An 18,536-nucleotide genomic window follows, 5' to 3' on the forward strand; every position below is an offset into this window, starting at 1 on the left:
AGAATTTTCTCCACAGCGAGAGGCTCACGCTGTACGTACCCGGGAGAGGGAAAGGCAGCTGAGAGTCACAGCTTGATAAAAGAAACTACTTTTACAAACAGCACCTGAAATATGCACCTTTTGAAGATACTGTGGGGCTCGTGATTACGTATCTCAGCAGTGTCTCATCTCTCCGCGCAGCTTTACCGACACATTTAAGTAAATACTCACACGTGTGTAAGTACTCGGCGATCAGTTAAGCAGATTTCATGTTAGACATTCCCTTTTTTTCTCAAAATCATAGGATCACAGAAAAATAGGGCTGGAAAGCTCAAGGCAAGGTTGGCCATTCTGTAGCAGGCTCCTGAGAGCCCCCACCACGGCGGTTACACACACACACACACACCCCAGGTCTGGCAGTGCTTTGCCTTCCTTATCAATGTGTTTCCTAATTAACTTCCATCTCTTTGGATTCAGCTTAAGGCCGTGTTTTACTGTCCTGCCCACCAAGTAGAGGCAACAGATTATCCCTCTGTCTTGAACTGCAGTTTACCAGTGGTTCAACCAGGATCCTGTCTCCAGCTCTGGCTGGTATCAGATGCTGCAGATAAAAGTAGGAGAAACCGTAGAGTAGCCTGTTACGAATTAACGTGCCCAGGAGAGACGTTTCTTCCTGACCCTCATCAGTTCGTGGTTGCCTCACATGCCAAAGCATACATTACTACACATGCTCACGTATTTATATCTATCTCTACCAAGAAGCATGTGACAAAACCCTTAATCAGACCCCTGGTCCTTCCACTTACAGGAAAAAGTCATTCCGAGGGAAGAATTTTCTCCACAGCGAGAGGCTCACGCTGTACGTACCCGGGAGAGGGAAAGGCAGCTGAGAGTCACAGCTTGATAAAAGAAACTACTTTTACAAACAGCACCTGAAATATGCACCTTTTGAAGATACTGTGGGGCTCGTGATTACGTATCTCAGCAGTGTCTCATCTCTCCGCGCAGCTTTACCGACACATTTAAGTAAATACTCACACGTGTGTAAGTACTCGGCGATCAGTTAAGCAGATTTCATGTTAGACATTCCCTTTTTTTCTCAAAATCATAGGATCACAGAAAAATAAGGCTGGAAAGCTCAAGGCAAGGTTGGCCATTCTGTAGCAGGCTCCTGAGAGCCCCCACCACGGCGGTTACACACACACAACCCCCCCGGGTCTGGCAGTGCTTCACCTTCCTTATCAATGTGTTTCCTAATTAACTTCCATCTCTTTGGATTCAGCTTAAGGCCGTGTTTTACTGTCCTGCCCACCAAGTAGAGGCAACAGATTATCCCTCTCTCTTCAGCTCCCTCAAAGGCCAGAGCAAGATGGGATGAGGAGGAGAGTTCCAGTAACCACAGAGAGCCTTGACCAGGAGGTCTTGAACTGCAGTTTTTGAGAGCTCTTTCTTTGTTTCCTAACCCCTTTCTGGACTGAAACACCTGAAGTTATTTCCCTGCTTCCTCACTGACACGTTTTCTAGATCTCCAGATTCTCTCTGAATTGTTCCATGTCCCCCCCAAAGTGCAGTGCCCAACATCAAACAATGTAACCCAGCCAAGACCTTTCAGAGACAGAGGAGTGGGGAAGGATTACTTCACATCTTGAAGGTTATATTCTATTTTATACAATCCTGATGGTGTTTTCCAACACCAAATAAGTCCTGAGACCCTTATACATTTTCCTACATTCCTTTCCATTTTTTAAGGCTATTTCCCCAATGCCTGCCCGTGCTGAAATCCAGGACGCAATAAGTTGTTTTCTACTGCAGTTATAGATGGATGCTGATGATGATTCAGCATATAAAATAGGCTAATTAATAAGCTTCAGAATAACCACCTCCCTCCAGGCTTGTTAATATGCTTGGTTTTACCTAAAGGGATCCCATCTCTCCAAAGCCAAGGGCTACCAAAAGAGAAATGCAAGATACATTAAAATAATGCAGCAACACTACTATACGGAGTAAATTTCAGGAAAAAGGATTCAGCATGCTATTCTTCTTCATTAAATGTGATGAGCTCATAAAAACTTTTAATTCGTCAGGATGATGTGAATGACTCGTCAGGACTAATTTTAGCAGCCTAAAGTTAGCCAGCATTTCCACCCCAGTCACCTCATCTCATCTCCTTCAACGCCAAATGGAGAGGGATGAACTTTTCCAGGAGAAACACATCCTATTGCCTTCAGCTCCCTCAAAGGCCAGAGCGAGATGGGATGAGGAGAAGAGCTCCAGTAACCACAGAGAGCCTTGACCAGGAGGCAAACAATTTCCTGATGGCTGAGATCAGGTGAGAGAAATCCCATTTTAGGCAACCACAAATTCAGAGATAACTATTTTTATGCCAGTGTGATAATCAAACACAATGCAAATTAAGTGTAATCATCAGAGAAAGAAACAAGCATGATGAGATATTGGTTATTGAATAATTAATTACAGGGATGTGCAGAGCATGGCCGTTCATGTCACAGACATATTCAAAATACTCACATTTCCCTTTTTTCCAAATTGAGCTGACAGCTGAGTATGTTGAATCTCTCTGTGAAGGATCATTTTTACAGTCATTTCAGATGAATAAAAATATTTCATTTTGACAAAATCACACGGGTCTCCAGATTGATCTTCATCTTTTTAAAGAAGTACAATATACTAAAAAGAAAAGCAAGGCTGACACTGAAATTAAAGACAGTTTGATGTAAAATATTGCACAGCTCACTCTAAAAACATCATCTTCTTTCTGAAGCTCAACCTGATTTTGCTGATTTTGGTTTCCTACTCGAGATTGTGTTTTGATTCCTGACCAGTGCAAACGAGCCCGTTTGGCAAGCCCTTCTCCTAGCCACGAGAGCCATGGAAGAAGATCTCCCTGCAACCCCAGGCCAGCTTGAGCTGTGGAGGGACTGGGAGTTGTGGGAATGGCTCATGACTAGGAAATGAGAAAAGCTCTCCAGGATCCCACCGTGGATCCCACAGGATGAGGCAGGGCATGAGCAGGTTTCCAAAGCTGCCCAGTAATACTGGGTTCAGTTATTCTTTCCTCCCTCCTACAAAGAACACCCCAGAGACTCACCAGTGTGACCCCAGGTTGGGAACTGCCCACGGGGTGCAATGAAATAAGGAATGGTTTGTTGTGGTGGTGGGGGAGCTTCAGAGCCTCCTAGAGAGACTGGGAACCAGCTTTCTAAATAAATTAGGCAGCTTTGAAAAATCTGACCTAGAGGGCACACTACATTGTTTTTGTTCCCTGCCTAGATCATTATCTGTCTCTGGGTATGTCCAACATTGGTCCCTGCAGGGTAATAAAGTTTACAATACGTTTGCTCAAGCCCAGTAGCTGCCTCGTCAACCCCAATGTAAGCTGTTGCCTTGTGCCAACGCTAATCCTCTAGTGATACCCGGGCTAAGCAGGACCAAGCTCCTTCGAGCAGCTCAGCAATGCATTACACGCTGTCAGCAAGGTTTATAATATAAATACTTCTGCATATGAGTTCATTGTTTATCTTCTAAAAGCTACAATGGAAGAATCTGCTGGAAGTGAATTTAATTGCAGCACCAGGCTAGATCTGGGACTCTATCGATAGCCTGCTTAAGGTCACAGCTGCTTTCTGATAAGAAACTTCTTCAGAAGGTTGATTTGCAGCTGGCACCGGGTCTTCTGGATCTTCACAACTAGTGACGAGGGCAACTGCACTAAAGGACTTTTGGTTAGTATTAAATGACTTGATCTCCAGTGCTGGTGTCTCTGCTTCTTTCTTCCGTGTCTTCTCGCTCCGGTTCCACTCCTGCTCCTTCCGATCCAGCTGCATGGCACTGCAGTGAGGAGCATAGACTTCCGTGGTTTCTTCAAACTGTAAGCAATCCACCTTGTAGTATTTTTTCTTCACGTGTAAGACATCATTGAATCTGTGGCCCCAAAGAATCTCTCTGGGGACATAGGAGCTTCTTGACTGATGGGAAGTTCCCGTTGAATCACCCGTGTAGACAAAGGTGACCAAGATTTCAAAGTTGTCCTTGGCCAGAGCTTTGCGGTCCAGGCCGTACAAGGGGCTCTCGCTGTCGATTTCATGTACGACTGTCACCGGCGTCACAAGTATGATCTGGTCATTTAGCAGCTTCAAGTCCTTATATTCCATCGTCATCCTCCCCTCCTTGTCCTCCTTGTAGCGCAGAAGCTGAGCTCGTACAGAGCCCTCAACCATGTGGTTTGGCCGGAAATCCCCAATGCGCCACATCAGGCAAAACTTGTCATCCCTCAAGCCTACCACAGCGTAGTAGCTAAAACGAATGGTTTGGGCTCTTTTTCGAGCCGTAGCCATTTTAGCCAAGGCTGCTCCAATGATGAAGGTGTCGATAATGCAGCTTAACACCGACTGCAGGATGACCATCAGGATGGCCACGGAGCACTCTTCCGTAACGCAGCGGTAACCGTAACCGATGGTGGTTTGGGTTTCAAGGGAGAACAGGAACGCTCCCGTGAAGCTGTGGACATTTGCAACACAAGGGGTTATTTCTTCATCATTGAATAAATCTCCGTGTTGGATTGCGATCAGCCAGAAGACCAGTCCGAAGAACAACCAGGAAAGAACATACGACAACGAGAATATCACAAACATGTGGCGCCACTTGATGTCCACCAGCGTGGTGAATATGTCCACGACGTAGCTCTCCCACTCCCCGAAGATGTGTTTGAAGTACACGTTACAGCTGCCGTCCTTGTGGAGAAACCGCTTCTGGGATCTTTTCAGCCCCATTTCAGGGCTCCCTTGACGAGCGCCTTGGTAACTGATCTTATTTCCCTGTATGTTTACAGGCCTATAGCAACCGCTCTGCTCAGTCATCTTTCTCATCTCTGCCTCGTGGCATCAGTTTACAGAACACACGTGGTCCCAAGGGCTATTGTTTTCCTTGCTCATTGGAAATCTATGAAATAAAAGAAAGAAGTTTATTTTTGTTTTAATTTCCCATGCCAGAACTGTGTAACACCAAATCTAAATACATTCACTCCGCGGCCATCAAGAGCAGTTTTCTGAGGAGTACAGATTCTGACATTCATTAAACAACACAGCTCAAAAACTGAGGCCTGGAAATATGAGGCAGCGAGAAACTGAACTAGTTAGAAATGTCCATATCAATCCGAAAATTTGGTAGATGAAAACAGAAATCAAATGCCTTTGTGGTGACCCCACTGTGTGTGCCTCTTCTAATGTTCTGCTAAAGTAACATTCAAATCAGGAAGGGCTCTCAGGAGCAGTCACAGGAATGGCACGAACCCTCTTCAAGTTAGTCAGATATTGGAGGTACTTAATTATTTGCTTGTTGCAATATTTTTTTTCCTCCATGAGAAGAAATGCCTGGGAAAACACCCTCCTTTAGACAGAAGACTTTGGTAGCGTGGGCAGGCAAGGTCAGGGCCAATGTGCTTTAACCAGAAAATTATCGAAAACACAATCATTCGTCATCATTTGTATTCCAGTAGTGCCCAGAAAAAGCTGGTCATGGAATTGAAATTTACTGGGCTAGTGCTACAGAGACATATTTGTTCAATTTGTAGAAAAGTATTTACATTTCAAATGAAAAAGAAACCTCTCTGAGGTCCTGGAAACCCTCACAAATTATTCCTTAAAACAAAACAAAACAAAAAATCCGGCTGCCAAAAAGTATTTAAATTTTTATTAATGAGTTTGAAAGAAACACGCAGTACGTTAATAAAATTTGTGGATGACACAAATTTAGGAAGTGATGTGAATTAGGAGATTCCTCTGTCAGATCAGAGAAGAAAAAGGATGTCTTTGCAGATTGCAACCATATGAACTCCAGCAGTACGAAGTGCGAGGCTATACGTTTAGTGACTAATAACAAGAACTTATGTTAGAAACTGAGACCTCATCAACTGGAATCCAATAAAAAAGGAAAGAGTCAGCTGAAGCAATCAGTTCCAGGATGCTTAGGAATGACTTGTAGGATACAGCACTGCAAAAGGCAAATGCCTTTTCCTGCCCGTCTCCAGCTCCTCCTGCCATACCCCAACCAACACACCCCACTGCCCGGACACAAGCCATGGGGCACACAGAACAATTCCCAATTTCTGCCAATTGTCATGCTTCTAACTGATATTTCTGAAGAAAAGAAAGGTAATATTTTTGAGAAAAAAGCTGTCATTATTCTTCCAAAAATTGTAAGTTTTCAATGGAAAAACGACAAGTACTTTTCCCGTTTCTAAGCTGGTTTCAGCTGACAAAAGTTCAGATGTAGGTTTACAATGAAGCCAACATATTCATGGAAAATGAATTTTTTTAGAAAAAAGTTTCCTAGTGGTAGCTCTTTTTTCCTCAGCTCTTCATTCACTTTGCCTGAGCCTAAATGAGCGCACACACTTCAAGGCAGACGAGAGTCAGGCCCGTAGAGTGTAATATATATTGGATGGACTAGATTAACGGAGCGAGAAGCCTTCTCCCATCCAAGGAACAATGACAAGCATGCAGAGACGCTGCTCCAAAAACACTTAAAAGCCAAACATAGTTTCCATTTCTTTTTTCTTTTTTTTTTTTTTTTTAAAAAAAAAAAGTTTCCTAGTGGTAGCTCTTTTTTCCTCAGCTCTTCATTCACTTTGCCTGAGCCTAAATGAGCGCACACACTTCAAGGCAGACGAGAGTCAGGCCCGTAGAGTGTAATATATATTGGATGGACTAGATTAACGGAGCGAGAAGCCTGACATATGGTGTCGTAGCTTCAGAATGTGGCCTTCATTAAAAAACACAACATTAATGTTTCCAAAAATACTTCTTGGAATACAGTCTTTGGAAACATTCATATGACTTGCTTTACTCATAGCTTTAAACAAACAGTGCAGCCGAGTTTATTGAAGACTCTTGACCTAACATTTTATAAGTCATATTTAACAACAAACAAAAACTGGAAACTGTTGAGTTATTTTTTTAAGAACCTCATAATATGAGGTGTGAAAATGAAGCAAACTGTAATCAGGAGCCAATATAATCTTAAATAAGAAACATACTCAGGCTTATACTGGTTTTCTTATTGACTGATTCAAACTAGAGTTCCTTGAAAATTCTCACAAACATCCTGGGACTCCAAAAGGGACTAACCCGTTCATGAATCGAAGACTGCTGAGCTGATTCCACGCTCTGCGATTGCCGTCAGCAAATCACCAGATTTCAAAAATGATCTTTTTGCTGGCACCCTCTTTAGATTTTGTTGGTGCTGGTGATGGCCTGTCACCCACGCAGCCACGGGGCAAAGTCCACTCGGATTTTATGGTGGCCTGTCACACCCAGGAAACAGCTCTGATTGTGAGGAGCTCGGACTCTAATTAGGGTCTCTCCAAAGTCCAGGTTCCAGTAACAGACACACGCTGATGGATGTCTGCCACGGGCTTTTGCCTGGTGCAAACGAAGCCACGTAGTGAGATGCCAAATTGGATTTCGCAAAACTATCAGAAGTATGTCAGTAAGAAGAAAGGGAACGTGACGCAGAGCTTCCCAAACCAGAACCAAGTCATCGAGCCCTGAAGCTGGACGCAGTAAAAAAAAAACCAGCGCAGAGCAACGCTCAGAGACATACATTGCTCTCAGGGTCTGAGTTCATCTTTCTCCGTTGTGCTGAAAATTGGATTGCTCAGAGCCATTTGGCATCGCACAGCGGAGACGTGCCCCAGATGACCTAAAATCCCCAATGTGCTTTTTTTTTTTTTCAGTACAGAAATGAATGTGACATATGGTGTCGTAGCTTCAGAATGTGGCCTTCATTAAAAAACACAACATTAATGTTTCCAAAAATACTTCTTGGAATACAGTCTTTGGAAACATTCATATGACTTGCTTTACTCATAGCTTTAAACAAACAGTGCAGCCGAGTTTATTGAAGACTCTTGACCTAACATTTTATAAGTCATATTTAACAACAAACAAAAACTGGAAACTGTTGAGTTATTTTTTTAAGAACCTCATAATATGAGGTGTGAAAATGAAGCAAACTGTAATCAGGAGCCAATATAATCTTAAATAAGAAACATACTCAGGCTTATACTGGTTTTCTTATTGACTGATTCAAACTAGAGTTCCTTGAAAATTCTCACAAACATCCTGGGACTCCAAAAGGGACTAACCCGTTCATGAATCGAAGACTGCTGAGCTGATTCCACGCTCTGCGATTGCCGTCAGCAAATCACCAGATTTCAAAAATGATCTTTTTGCTGGCACCCTCTTTAGATTTTGTTGGTGCTGGTGATGGCCTGTCACCCACGCAGCCACGGGGCAAAGTCCACTCGGATTTTATGGTGGCCTGTCACACCCAGGAAACAGCTCTGATTGTGAGGAGCTCGGACTCTAATTAGGGTCTCTCCAAAGTCCAGGTTCCAGTAACAGACACACGCTGATGGATGTCTGCCACGGGCTTTTGCCTGGTGCAAACGAAGCCACGTAGTGAGATGCCAAATTGGATTTCGCAAAACTATCAGAAGTATGTCAGTAAGAAGAAAGGGAACGTGACGCAGAGCTTCCCAAACCAGAACCAAGTCATCGAGCCCTGAAGCTGGACGCAGTAAAAAAAAAACCAGCGCAGAGCAACGCTCAGAGACATACATTGCTCTCAGGGTCTGAGTTCATCTTTCTCCGTTGTGCTGAAAATTGGATTGCTCAGAGCCATTTGGCATCGCACAGCGGAGACGTGCCCCAGATGACCTAAAATCCCCAATGTGCTTGAAAGTCTTAGGAAATCGGCTCCTCAGTCACTCAAAAACATCTAAAAACGTTGCCCGGTATTTTGGGTGTGCTCAAAGGTAAGCCAAAGCTGAAGCTTTCCAGGCTACCTCTTAAAGTCTCTCGAGTGCAGTAACAATCATACATCATAATTAATAACTCTTTTACGTTGTCTGATGTTGCTCAGAATGTTTAAGTCTAAAAAAAAAACCCCTCCTTCAGTGTTTGGGAGTTATGTAAGTCTGCCTTACGCTCTGCACTTCATTCATAGGGACACCTTTAACCAGGCACGTGATTTTCCTGTTCCAAGGGAGAGTCGGGGAGGCTGAGGAGCCAGATGTTCGTCGCTCACTGCTGAGACACGCTGCCGTGCGCAGAACGGCCTGAAGACTATTTTTGTTACCAAATTTGAAAGGGAAGAAAGAAGACCACAAGACTTACAGCCAGACTTACGAATTTCAATCTTTAGAGCCATTTCGAAAATCGCATTTTTTCAAAATGGAAATATTTTACACGTCCCTCGGAAAGCCATACGAATTACATTAAAGGTCCTACTACCTGGTAAAGATTAACAAAGGGGGTGGGGGAGGATTTAAAAGCATTCTCTACTCACTACAGCTCACGGATCGGTTGCTGCAAATGATTCTCAGATGTTGCCGGGAAGCGTTTTCACCTTCCTCTAACACCAGCACACAAACCCGCGCCCTTTTTTGTCTTGCTTTTACTTTCTCTGGTTTTGTTCGGTTTTTTTCTCCTTTTATTTCTGGGCATGTTTGTACACATCGTGAGCCACCTCTCACATACTGTTCTGCTGCTCAGAGGAGGAAGTGCGCGGAAATTCGTAGCGCTTTTGCGAATCGTTCTTATAAACCTATTTCCCCCCCAAAATCAAAACTTACCAGAGATAAAAACAGAGCAGTGAAGCCAGGCAGGACAGCGGGAAGACAGAAATAGAAAAATCTCAAAGATTTCATTAGGGGAAATGGCAGAGAGGGTTTAGAAGTTCTTCTAAAGCATGTATGTATCAGACTGAGTTCAGAAAATCAGCATATATTCTTAATTATCTAAGCCAAGGCCAGCATCTTCCTGTGTTGGGTACTGAAACATGCTGAGGCAGATACAGAACTGCTCTAGTGACCTGTGCTCAGGGGCTCTGCAGATTGACCTCCCAAAATGGTATCTTTGAAAAATTCACCCTGATTAGATATGGGCGAAAGGTAAGAAAATTCCTATATTTCAAAGGTCATAAAACAGCGCAGTGGCAGAAACAGGAACAAACCCAACACCTACTTATACCCGGTGAAGAGGTACCACAAAGCAAACACTAGCAGAAGAAAGCCTTTTAACCATATTTATCATCTTCATCTACTTCCTCTTGAATAGAGAAGCAGCACCAGAAGAACCTGAACTCTTGATTTTCATCAAGTCGCTCAGAACAACAGTAACTTAAAAGCCTTAAGCATCAAGTTTAGCCTTTTAAGGACTTCCACTAAATTTAATTGTCAATTTAATCTTGATACTTTGAGTTGAGGGCTCAGTGTTTTACGAGGATAATCCCTACATTGCACCTTACCTTAATACCTAACAAGTTGTTGCTACACCCATTTTATGACTATATTTTCCCATTATGTAAACAAGTAGGGGTGAATTTTTGTTCAGTGACAGCTTCAGTCAACAGCCTGTTTGTAAAACATTAAACAAAACAATGTGAAGATCTCGGTTCCAGAATAAATCTGTGCTGAGATTAAATCAAAAAGAAAACAACTTGAAACCTGCAAATGAAACTGGGTACTCTCCCTCTAACCCCACACAGATGGAAGTGGATCTCTCTCTCCCGAGCCTTGGTTTAGCAATCACCTCAGTTTCCTGCTTCATTTTGGAAATGGTCTGAAAGGTTTCCAGTTTTAGTCATTGTTGTGTAACCCTGGAAGACTTTCAGCTCAGAGACCAGAAATGTGACAAGTAGAAACCTTTTGAGCTGCTTTGGAATTGACTCAAATACTTGTTCCTTTAAAAAAAAAAATACACCACCCAGAAAACCTAAATAAATCTATTACAGGACAGCATTAAGACCCTTCCTTCCTTCCATCCTTTCACTCCTCTTCTCTGCAACGTGACCCAACTTCTCCTTACGCTTACAGCCAGCCTCTCTGCTGTGAGATGCAATCCCCAGAGCGGGGCTGGTAGGCATCATGGTTCCCCATTTGTGGGTCTCATACTCATAGTAATGTCTTCAAAGCCACCGGAGCAAAGCTTTTAAATGGGTCAGGTTTCCCTCTAAAATAAAAGTTTTAATTCAGATGCCTTCAGCTTTGACACCTGAGTGCAGCAGAGGTTGAAGCTGCAGTTCACCAACCAGTGATGGGACTCCCTCACATTGTAATCCCCATTTCTCAGAGCTGGAGAAAATGGATATTTATCTTAGACTTCTTATTTGATACCTCCATACAGAGACAAGGCCTAAAGTATCAATATAGAAGTGTTTGTTTATTAAACATTTTAAAAGATAGACATAAACAGCCCAGAGCAGCAGACCTTTGCACAGATTTTATAGTTCTGCAATAGCACTGCGATCTACACTGGAACAACTCACAGTAACAGATATATTGACATTTAATTCATCTAAGTGAAACCAGATCTCCTTAAACAAAACAAAACAAAACAAAACAAAAAAAAAAAAGGAAAGATGTTTGGCTTCTTAAGTTTGAGAAGACAGACTCTGGAAGTAGCCCCTTGCTGAAGGCTGGTTGCCCATTTCAGAGCCACAGGACAGGTTAGAAGTGAAACAGCCATGCAACTACCACTCACAGCAATTCCCAAAATCTGTAGAAAACTGAAAATGTCTATTTTAATTTATTTGCACTGTATGCACTGCATGGTTTTAGCCAGGAACAAGCAGTGGAAACACTGAAATACCATGAGAAATGGAAAGTGCTGGCAACTCGAAACTCTTGATTTCGGGCCTCGCTGCCATTCTTTGTCTCAGACAATTTGGCAGGGGTGAAACCTAAAACTGTTGATTCTTGGGACTCTCTTCCTCTTTTTAACCCTCAGTTCTCAGCAGCTCCTGTACAGGGTGACCGGGCACAGCGAACACCCACCAGCACGATGCCAACATCATCCTCCCCAAGCGTGGATGTGGGTGGGTACCTGGGGGCAGCCCCAGGGCCCCCCCAAGTGGTGCTGGGGCTGAGCTGGGATGGCCCAGGGCCGTCCCCATGAGCCACGTCCCAGACCACAGCAGGGAAACAAAGTGTGGGAGCACCTGAGCCACCACACCAAGGTGACCCTACGTGCATCTAGTGCAGCCCACACCTGCAAGGGAGCCACTGGATCCACCCAGGGCCACTGTCATCTCCCCCCTGCCTGAAAATTCCTCTTTTTGGTTCTCTTCCCACCAGCTATGAGTGATTTTCACTTGGGTATTGAGCTGAGAGGACCAAAGAGTCTCTCCTTCTGGTCAAGCCCCTGTAGAGTCTGTTCTTAGAAGTGAAATAGCCGGTACACATCCTAGACCTGAAAATCTACCAGACACACAGACTGGAACAGCTGGAAAGATGTATTTGATGTTCAATCTCCCTCCTTTGGAAATCAGTAGCCAACCTATTCCTTACTTCAGCTGGCAGGATCCCCTGGGCTTTAACACCAGCTGGCTGTGAGGCAACCGAATACAAGTGTTAGTGCTAATTAGCATCTCCTCCTCCCTCCTCCCCTGACACTCGACGCACAGCGAAGGTTAATTTCCATAGTTGTGCAGATGTGAGCAGGGGGGATTTCTCCACACGTTGAACCTTATGGATTGCATTCAGCCTGGAGGCAGAGAAAAAATTCTTCGAGGAACTTTTCCACCAGATCTTGTTGGCAGGGAACACTAGAACAGTTTGTTGCAGTTCTTAATGGACATGATGTAATATAATAATGTATTCAACAATAGGTAAGTGGCAGGTCATGAGCAGTGACAGAATCAGATTAGATAATGCTGACCACTTTCATTTAACGGAGCCAACACCCTGGGCTCTGTTATTTGCCGCGATTCAATGCTGTTATATCTCTTCTCCAAACACAACAGGTTCTTAATAATGTAGGACTTGGGGGGCGGGCAAGAGCCGGTTTCTAAAAGGGTTCTTCCAGTCTCAGAGGCCGTTTCCTTTACGTCACATTGTGCAGTTCTGCTTCCTGAGGCAGAAAACATGCTCCTTTTTTTTCCTGTTTTCTGGAGTAAACTGTAAACCAAATATCCAGGGAAGGGCACTGTGGCATAAGAACGTGGAGTGACTGTCTTTAAAGTTGTGCTCTTTATTCACTTATGTCTGTAGGATAAGAAAGGTAAAGAGACACAGGGCTGTACTTCTGGTGGCACTAGAGTCAGCTCCTGCCGTCCTACATAGTTCGAGCTCCCTGGTCCTTTCCTGAGAGAGGAAAAAGTTACGTGGCTTTAACCAAAGGGTTGTGTGATGATCAGAGGACCCCCTTGTATCGCCTGTGCAAGTTTTCATCCCACCAACTGAAAAGGCTGCAGCTTTGACAATGGAAAGCCTTGTGCTGGTGGCAATGGAGTTTGGATCAGAGGCTTTGCTATTGTATTTCATATCAGGAACAGAGCAGAATAAAACAGAATCCCAAGTTAACAGCACGAGTGAGCTCTGTTCAGCAGATGAGAGAAGATATGAGTAGGAAGCATGAGAATCTCTGAATATATTTTTTTCCCCCAAACCCTAGTAGAAAGTTCCCTAAGATGTAGCTTGACACCAGTTATTAACTTCTAAGGGCCCTCGGTGGCAGACAGGAACACGGCAAGTTTCTACTGATCTCAGCTTTGGGCTACTGACCTCAGCAGGAATTTCACTGTCTCATCCCACCTAATACCTCAAATGCCAACTAAATCACCAACGCCTTTACCTTTTCAAAACTAAAGTAGGGTCTAACAGTGAAAATACCATTCTGCGTTAATTCTTTGAAGAAGTGTAAGGAAAATGGAAAAAAAATCAAAATAAAACATGTAAATAAAATGAATCACATCCACTATGACCTAATTTTTTTAGGAAATACCACCAAAAAACAAGTTATAGTTGTCTCAGCTTTCCAGACTGATTCCCAAATCAAAGAGGCTGAGATAAGTATTAGCTAAGGATCAAATAAAAAAATGTATCAGTGCTTTTTTTTTTAGAAAAAGCACCTGAAGATTCTGTGGCTGCCATTGACACATGCAGTTGGATAAACCAGGCAATCACATACTATGCTTCAAGAAGCCAATTTATCAATCATTACTAGGGTCAAGAATGACTATTTGCCTTTCTGAGCAGCTCTGTAGGACCCTCCTTTCATTTGTGAATATAGATACAGCAGAACTTCACCTCTTTTATGCCTAAATACGATTTTCTCTGGTGTCTGGTAGAGGGTATCATGAAGCTCCTATGACTGGAGCTGCTCAGCCAAGGCCCAGAGTCCTACATGGCACCCCGAGATTCAGGTTCTTCATCCAAACCAAAACACACTTCTATTTGTCAGGCTATGTATGTCATCACTTTTTAAAAGCCTGTGAAATATATTAAATGGTTTCAGAGATTAGAGGCCTGTTCCAAATCCTACCGAAGTCAGCAAAGGGATTGTCTTTGATTTCTTCTTTTGGATCAGCTCTAGCTGTTGGGTTTCTCAGTATCACCACAGGCAGTATCCACCGCTGCTTTCAGAATTGGCTGGGCTTGCTGGAACTACAGCAAGACTTTCTAAGGAACAAGGGCTTTTTAAAATCTTCATTTTCTTTGGTTTACAGATTTTGGCAGAATGTTGACTTTCCATATTGTTACTTAACTCCTCTGGGGTCTCTAGGAAATTTGGGAATGGGATGCTTCTTTCAGAGATGACTTTCAACACCTTGTAGAGCAGATGACTGAACCTCTGTGTGTCCATCCTCCTGAGGCCCATCTCAGCAGGGCTGCGTGCGACCTGGAAAGGCAGGTTACTCTGAAACTCAGTAGTTGTTTTTTCAAAACTCATACTCAGCATGATGTTGGCCACCCTTGTTTTCAACTGTCATTCTCTTCCCAAGTTCAGCGGTCGAATTCACAGTATGTTGGTGTTTTGCAAGTCAGATAATTAAAATAACGTGGAACTGGAAAATCACGTGTGTGTGTGTTTGGACCGTACATTTAAGAATTTTATTTTTACCTCAGTGTGTGGGTTGCATAACTTCCTTTTTGGTCTCTTGAAGCTATCCCACAGCTTACTCCTGACCACCTGAGTCAGTTTCTGGACACAGTGACTAGTATTTTAAGAAATATGAAGAAAAGCAGAATCTCCTCTTAAAGCTTGTCTCTTCTGCCTGCTCTGTAATGGTGGTCCACATCCAATATTTAACGGAGCAAAGTTTATTCAACATTTATGACTCCATATACAAAATTTCTCCTCTTCAGTGCATCCAAAACCACGTGTAGCAGACAGTGCTGGTGCTTACTGCTTAAGATCCTTTTCAATATTTGCACCAATATCAACTGTGACACCCTGATGCTAAGGCGTTGGTTTTAAATCTAAGAAAAACATTCGTGCATGTGCTTAACTATAAGCTCACAATAAGAATGAACGTGAACCTGCTTCAAATCCTCCTGAGACTGGAGCCAGAGTGGCAAAATACTTGTTGAAGGCTTTACAAGGAACCGCTGGAGGAATGCAACAAACTGGTTTCTTGGTCCCATTATAACAAATCAGCAAATCCCTCAGCTGTCTCAGGGAAAGTCAATACCTTATTTTCTGTTAAAAATACAAAATTGTTTCCAAAAGTGACGGCGCTTATTTAAAAAATAAAATAATTTTAAAAGTTAATTTAGAGGCTTTTTTGGTAGGATTTTTGTTTTCCAATCATTTGTATCGAGGCTGACTATGCCTTCCTCAGTGTCTGTGGCCTGTGCCTCTATGGCTGATCTTTGCCTTGAAGGTTTTCCTGCAGCAGCACCAGTGACTGAACAAGCTACTTCTGGGAGGTTCGTCTCATTTCAAGATGTTTTTCAGGAACCTGTTCAGTCAGCCGTGTGTTTTTCCTGTTTTACTTCTCAAAGGCAAACACTGTGAACAAGCGAGCAGATCTTATCGAGATGATGTTAACAAAAATACATCAAATAAAAATCTGTTCTATTACAAATGTCAACACTCACAAAAAAAAGACATCTAAAGTACAGCAGAGTTGATTTTATTGCCAAAGCAATTCCTAAAGATTGTTCTGAGAAGCAACTTTTCTGGTTTTCCTCATAGGTGCTACGGAACTGTGAAACAAATGTCTCTCTCCTTTATTGCACTTTGTTGCACTTTACAGGGGTGCTGTCATTAGGGGCAGCAGCATGCCTAAAGAAAATTTCAATTTCTGGTTTGAAATTTATTTTCACTGTCCCCCAATCCACTCCAAATTAGTTTGGAGTTCGACAAATTGGTGAGGTAATCCTAAAATTAAATTCAGGACTGATATACCCAGCCTAAGTGGGAGATGTTTTATCGTATATTCTATATTTACTCATGTTTTCACCGAGTAAAACAGAGTAAAAGCATCACTTTCTCTTGCCAGAAAGCCAGAGGCACTCAAAAGTCACACAAATCCGTAGGTGATTAATTAAACTTCAAATGGCTATCGAGGCCTGACAAGCTCCAAATCACATGAGCGTGGATTGGTGGCATTCTTCCTCAGGAACATTTTGTATAGTGCTAAGCTGTATTCACTTCATAATGAAAAGGTCTTCAGGGAATGAAGTCTGTGAAAAACATAAAGTGGTGTTTCCCACAGAAAAAAAGCAAGCCACACCACTTGGGTGTCTCAGCCTGGGAGCAACCGCGACGCTGATTACGCTCGGGAGAGAAAGTGCAGATTAAGGAGACTAAAAAGTAACCTACAAGGTTGTGGAAGGAAGCCAGCAGCGCTGTAACAAAGGGAAAGCAAGCTGAAAACAATAATGTCACAAAACATCCCGCGGAAAGAAGCGAGGAGGAATCTCCAGTCCATCCGAATGCTAGATGGATGAAGTTATCTCCCAGCTACTGCCAGCACAAACATCATTTAGGAAGCGTGACAGCTGCCTAGCAATTAGGAGAGGAGCTTGTGTTTACTCGTGTTTAAAGGCAGAAGCGGCGAGTGGGTTCCAGCAACATTATGACGCGTGTTGATAATTATGATATTATGCCATTGATTTGGTGTTCGGGTGTTTTTCAAATCAGGACTCGAGATCTCTTTGTTCTCCTGTGTAAAACTCAGCTTTGAGGTCATTCTTCGCCTTACACACCCTTGGCTGTTTATGAACATCCTCGCAAAACTCAGAGCCCGTTTCCCATTGAGGAAGACAAGAAACAGGTTGTGTCATTGTCTGGCTCAATTGTTCTTCGTAACTACCTAATAATTCCAAAGAGAGGAATACTTACTAGATTGAATTTTTATTGTTGTAAAAGCCTCACATCAACAATGCAAGGATATGCACAGTACCAAACCTGGGATGGAGGAGAATCTGCTTTTCCTATTAAAGGAAAATGAATGAGAATGACATCCATCTGTTTGGAAGGGAAATTGGTAGAAGGTTCAATGGGGTACCCACCTACAATGAATGTTACATTTCTGCTACCTTATCACCCAAATAGATGGTTCTAGACTCTATGTGGGACAGAGGTCCCCCCCTGACATCCCAAGGGATGACAAACCAAGCCTTTTATACTTTTGGCTTCGGGGTAGAGGGGCAGACTTTGGCACTAACCTGACATTTCCTTAAAGCTGCAGGAACATATTCTCCTGCTCATGCATTGTTGCTCCAAGCTGTGGCTGCATTTTATTAGTTTAGAGAGCACTCTGGGTTCTTTCAGAATAAAAAGATCGTTATTGCAGAAGTTGGACAAGTGTCAGCAGAAGGGATGAAATATTGCCCCATGCCCTTGCCATACTGAACAGGGAATCTTTTCTTCCAGTGTTGGTTTAGGACTTAATCCTGCAAGGTTCTGTCTGTCAGCAAATACAATCAGGTTTAAGAGCATGAATAACCAACCTAGAAATCACTGGAAACTATTTTGTTAGTGTAAAACTAAGCAAGTGCCGGAAGTTCTCCAAGAGACTTGGACCAGAGCACTCAGCACCCTGCAGAAATGAGCCTTTAGTTCCTAGAACCATTTATTGTGTCCAGAACAGCCATTCATTAGGGCTTTGTGCAGAAAGGTTGAATTTCACTCACTTGGAAGATATTCTTTCTAACCCCCTGAGACACACAGACTCTTTGGTTGATTTGGAAAACAAAATGATTAATGGCATTTTACAAGTTTTTCCACTAAACAGATTTCAGTTGAAGTCTGTCACAAGCTAAAGAATTTGCAGGAATAGTGTCAATCTGATGACACAGTGGCAATAAATCCTATTGTACTGGATTACGTTTTTACCCATTAAAATGCTTTGACCTATTGTCATCCAAGTAGAACCACATTCCACTGGCTGTTCAAAAGGTTCTGATTTCACTCTCGATTGTTACCAGGGAAACTGCACCTCAATCCAAAACTCTGCTGCACCAATCATTTAACTCGATTTGAACAGAATCCTGTAGATAAAGCAAAGCACTAATTACTTATTCCCATTGAAAAAGTTGAAATCAAATCTTTTTGACACCTGAATAACAGAAACTTACAGAAGTTATTTGAGGGTTACTGTTTGTTTTGGTTTTTTTTTGCATGAGGCACCAATTGCCTCATTTCTTTGGGGAATAGCTTGCTGTGGCGACAAAATGCCACGAAAAGATTAATATTCTTAGTCTATCCAAAGCAAAAATGCTAGATATCTCAACACAGGCCACT

The 18,536-nt window shown here is 42.8% G+C and overlaps 1 protein-coding gene across 2 annotated transcripts in view; it reads right to left on the minus strand.

The window, feature by feature from the left end:
• Nucleotides 1-1,406: 1,406 nt before the first annotated feature.
• KCNJ16 (potassium channel, inwardly rectifying subfamily J, member 16) overlaps nt 1,407-18,536 on the minus strand; it is a 34,865-nt gene continuing 17,735 nt past the window's right edge. For both annotated transcript variants that reach the window (XM_014952185.1, XM_014952186.1), the window contains one exon: nt 1,407-4,938. In XM_014952185.1, the coding sequence (XP_014807671.1) occupies nt 3,576-4,865 (1,290 nt within the window). In that variant the 5' untranslated portion in view covers nt 4,866-4,938 and the 3' untranslated portion in view covers nt 1,407-3,575. The remainder of the gene's footprint in view (nt 4,939-18,536) is intronic.

The sequence above is a fragment of the Calidris pugnax genome, unplaced genomic scaffold (assembly GCF_001431845.1).
Source record: "Calidris pugnax isolate Ruff unplaced genomic scaffold, ASM143184v1 scaffold206, whole genome shotgun sequence".
In the NCBI taxonomy this organism is placed as follows: Eukaryota; Metazoa; Chordata; class Aves; order Charadriiformes; family Scolopacidae; genus Calidris; species Calidris pugnax.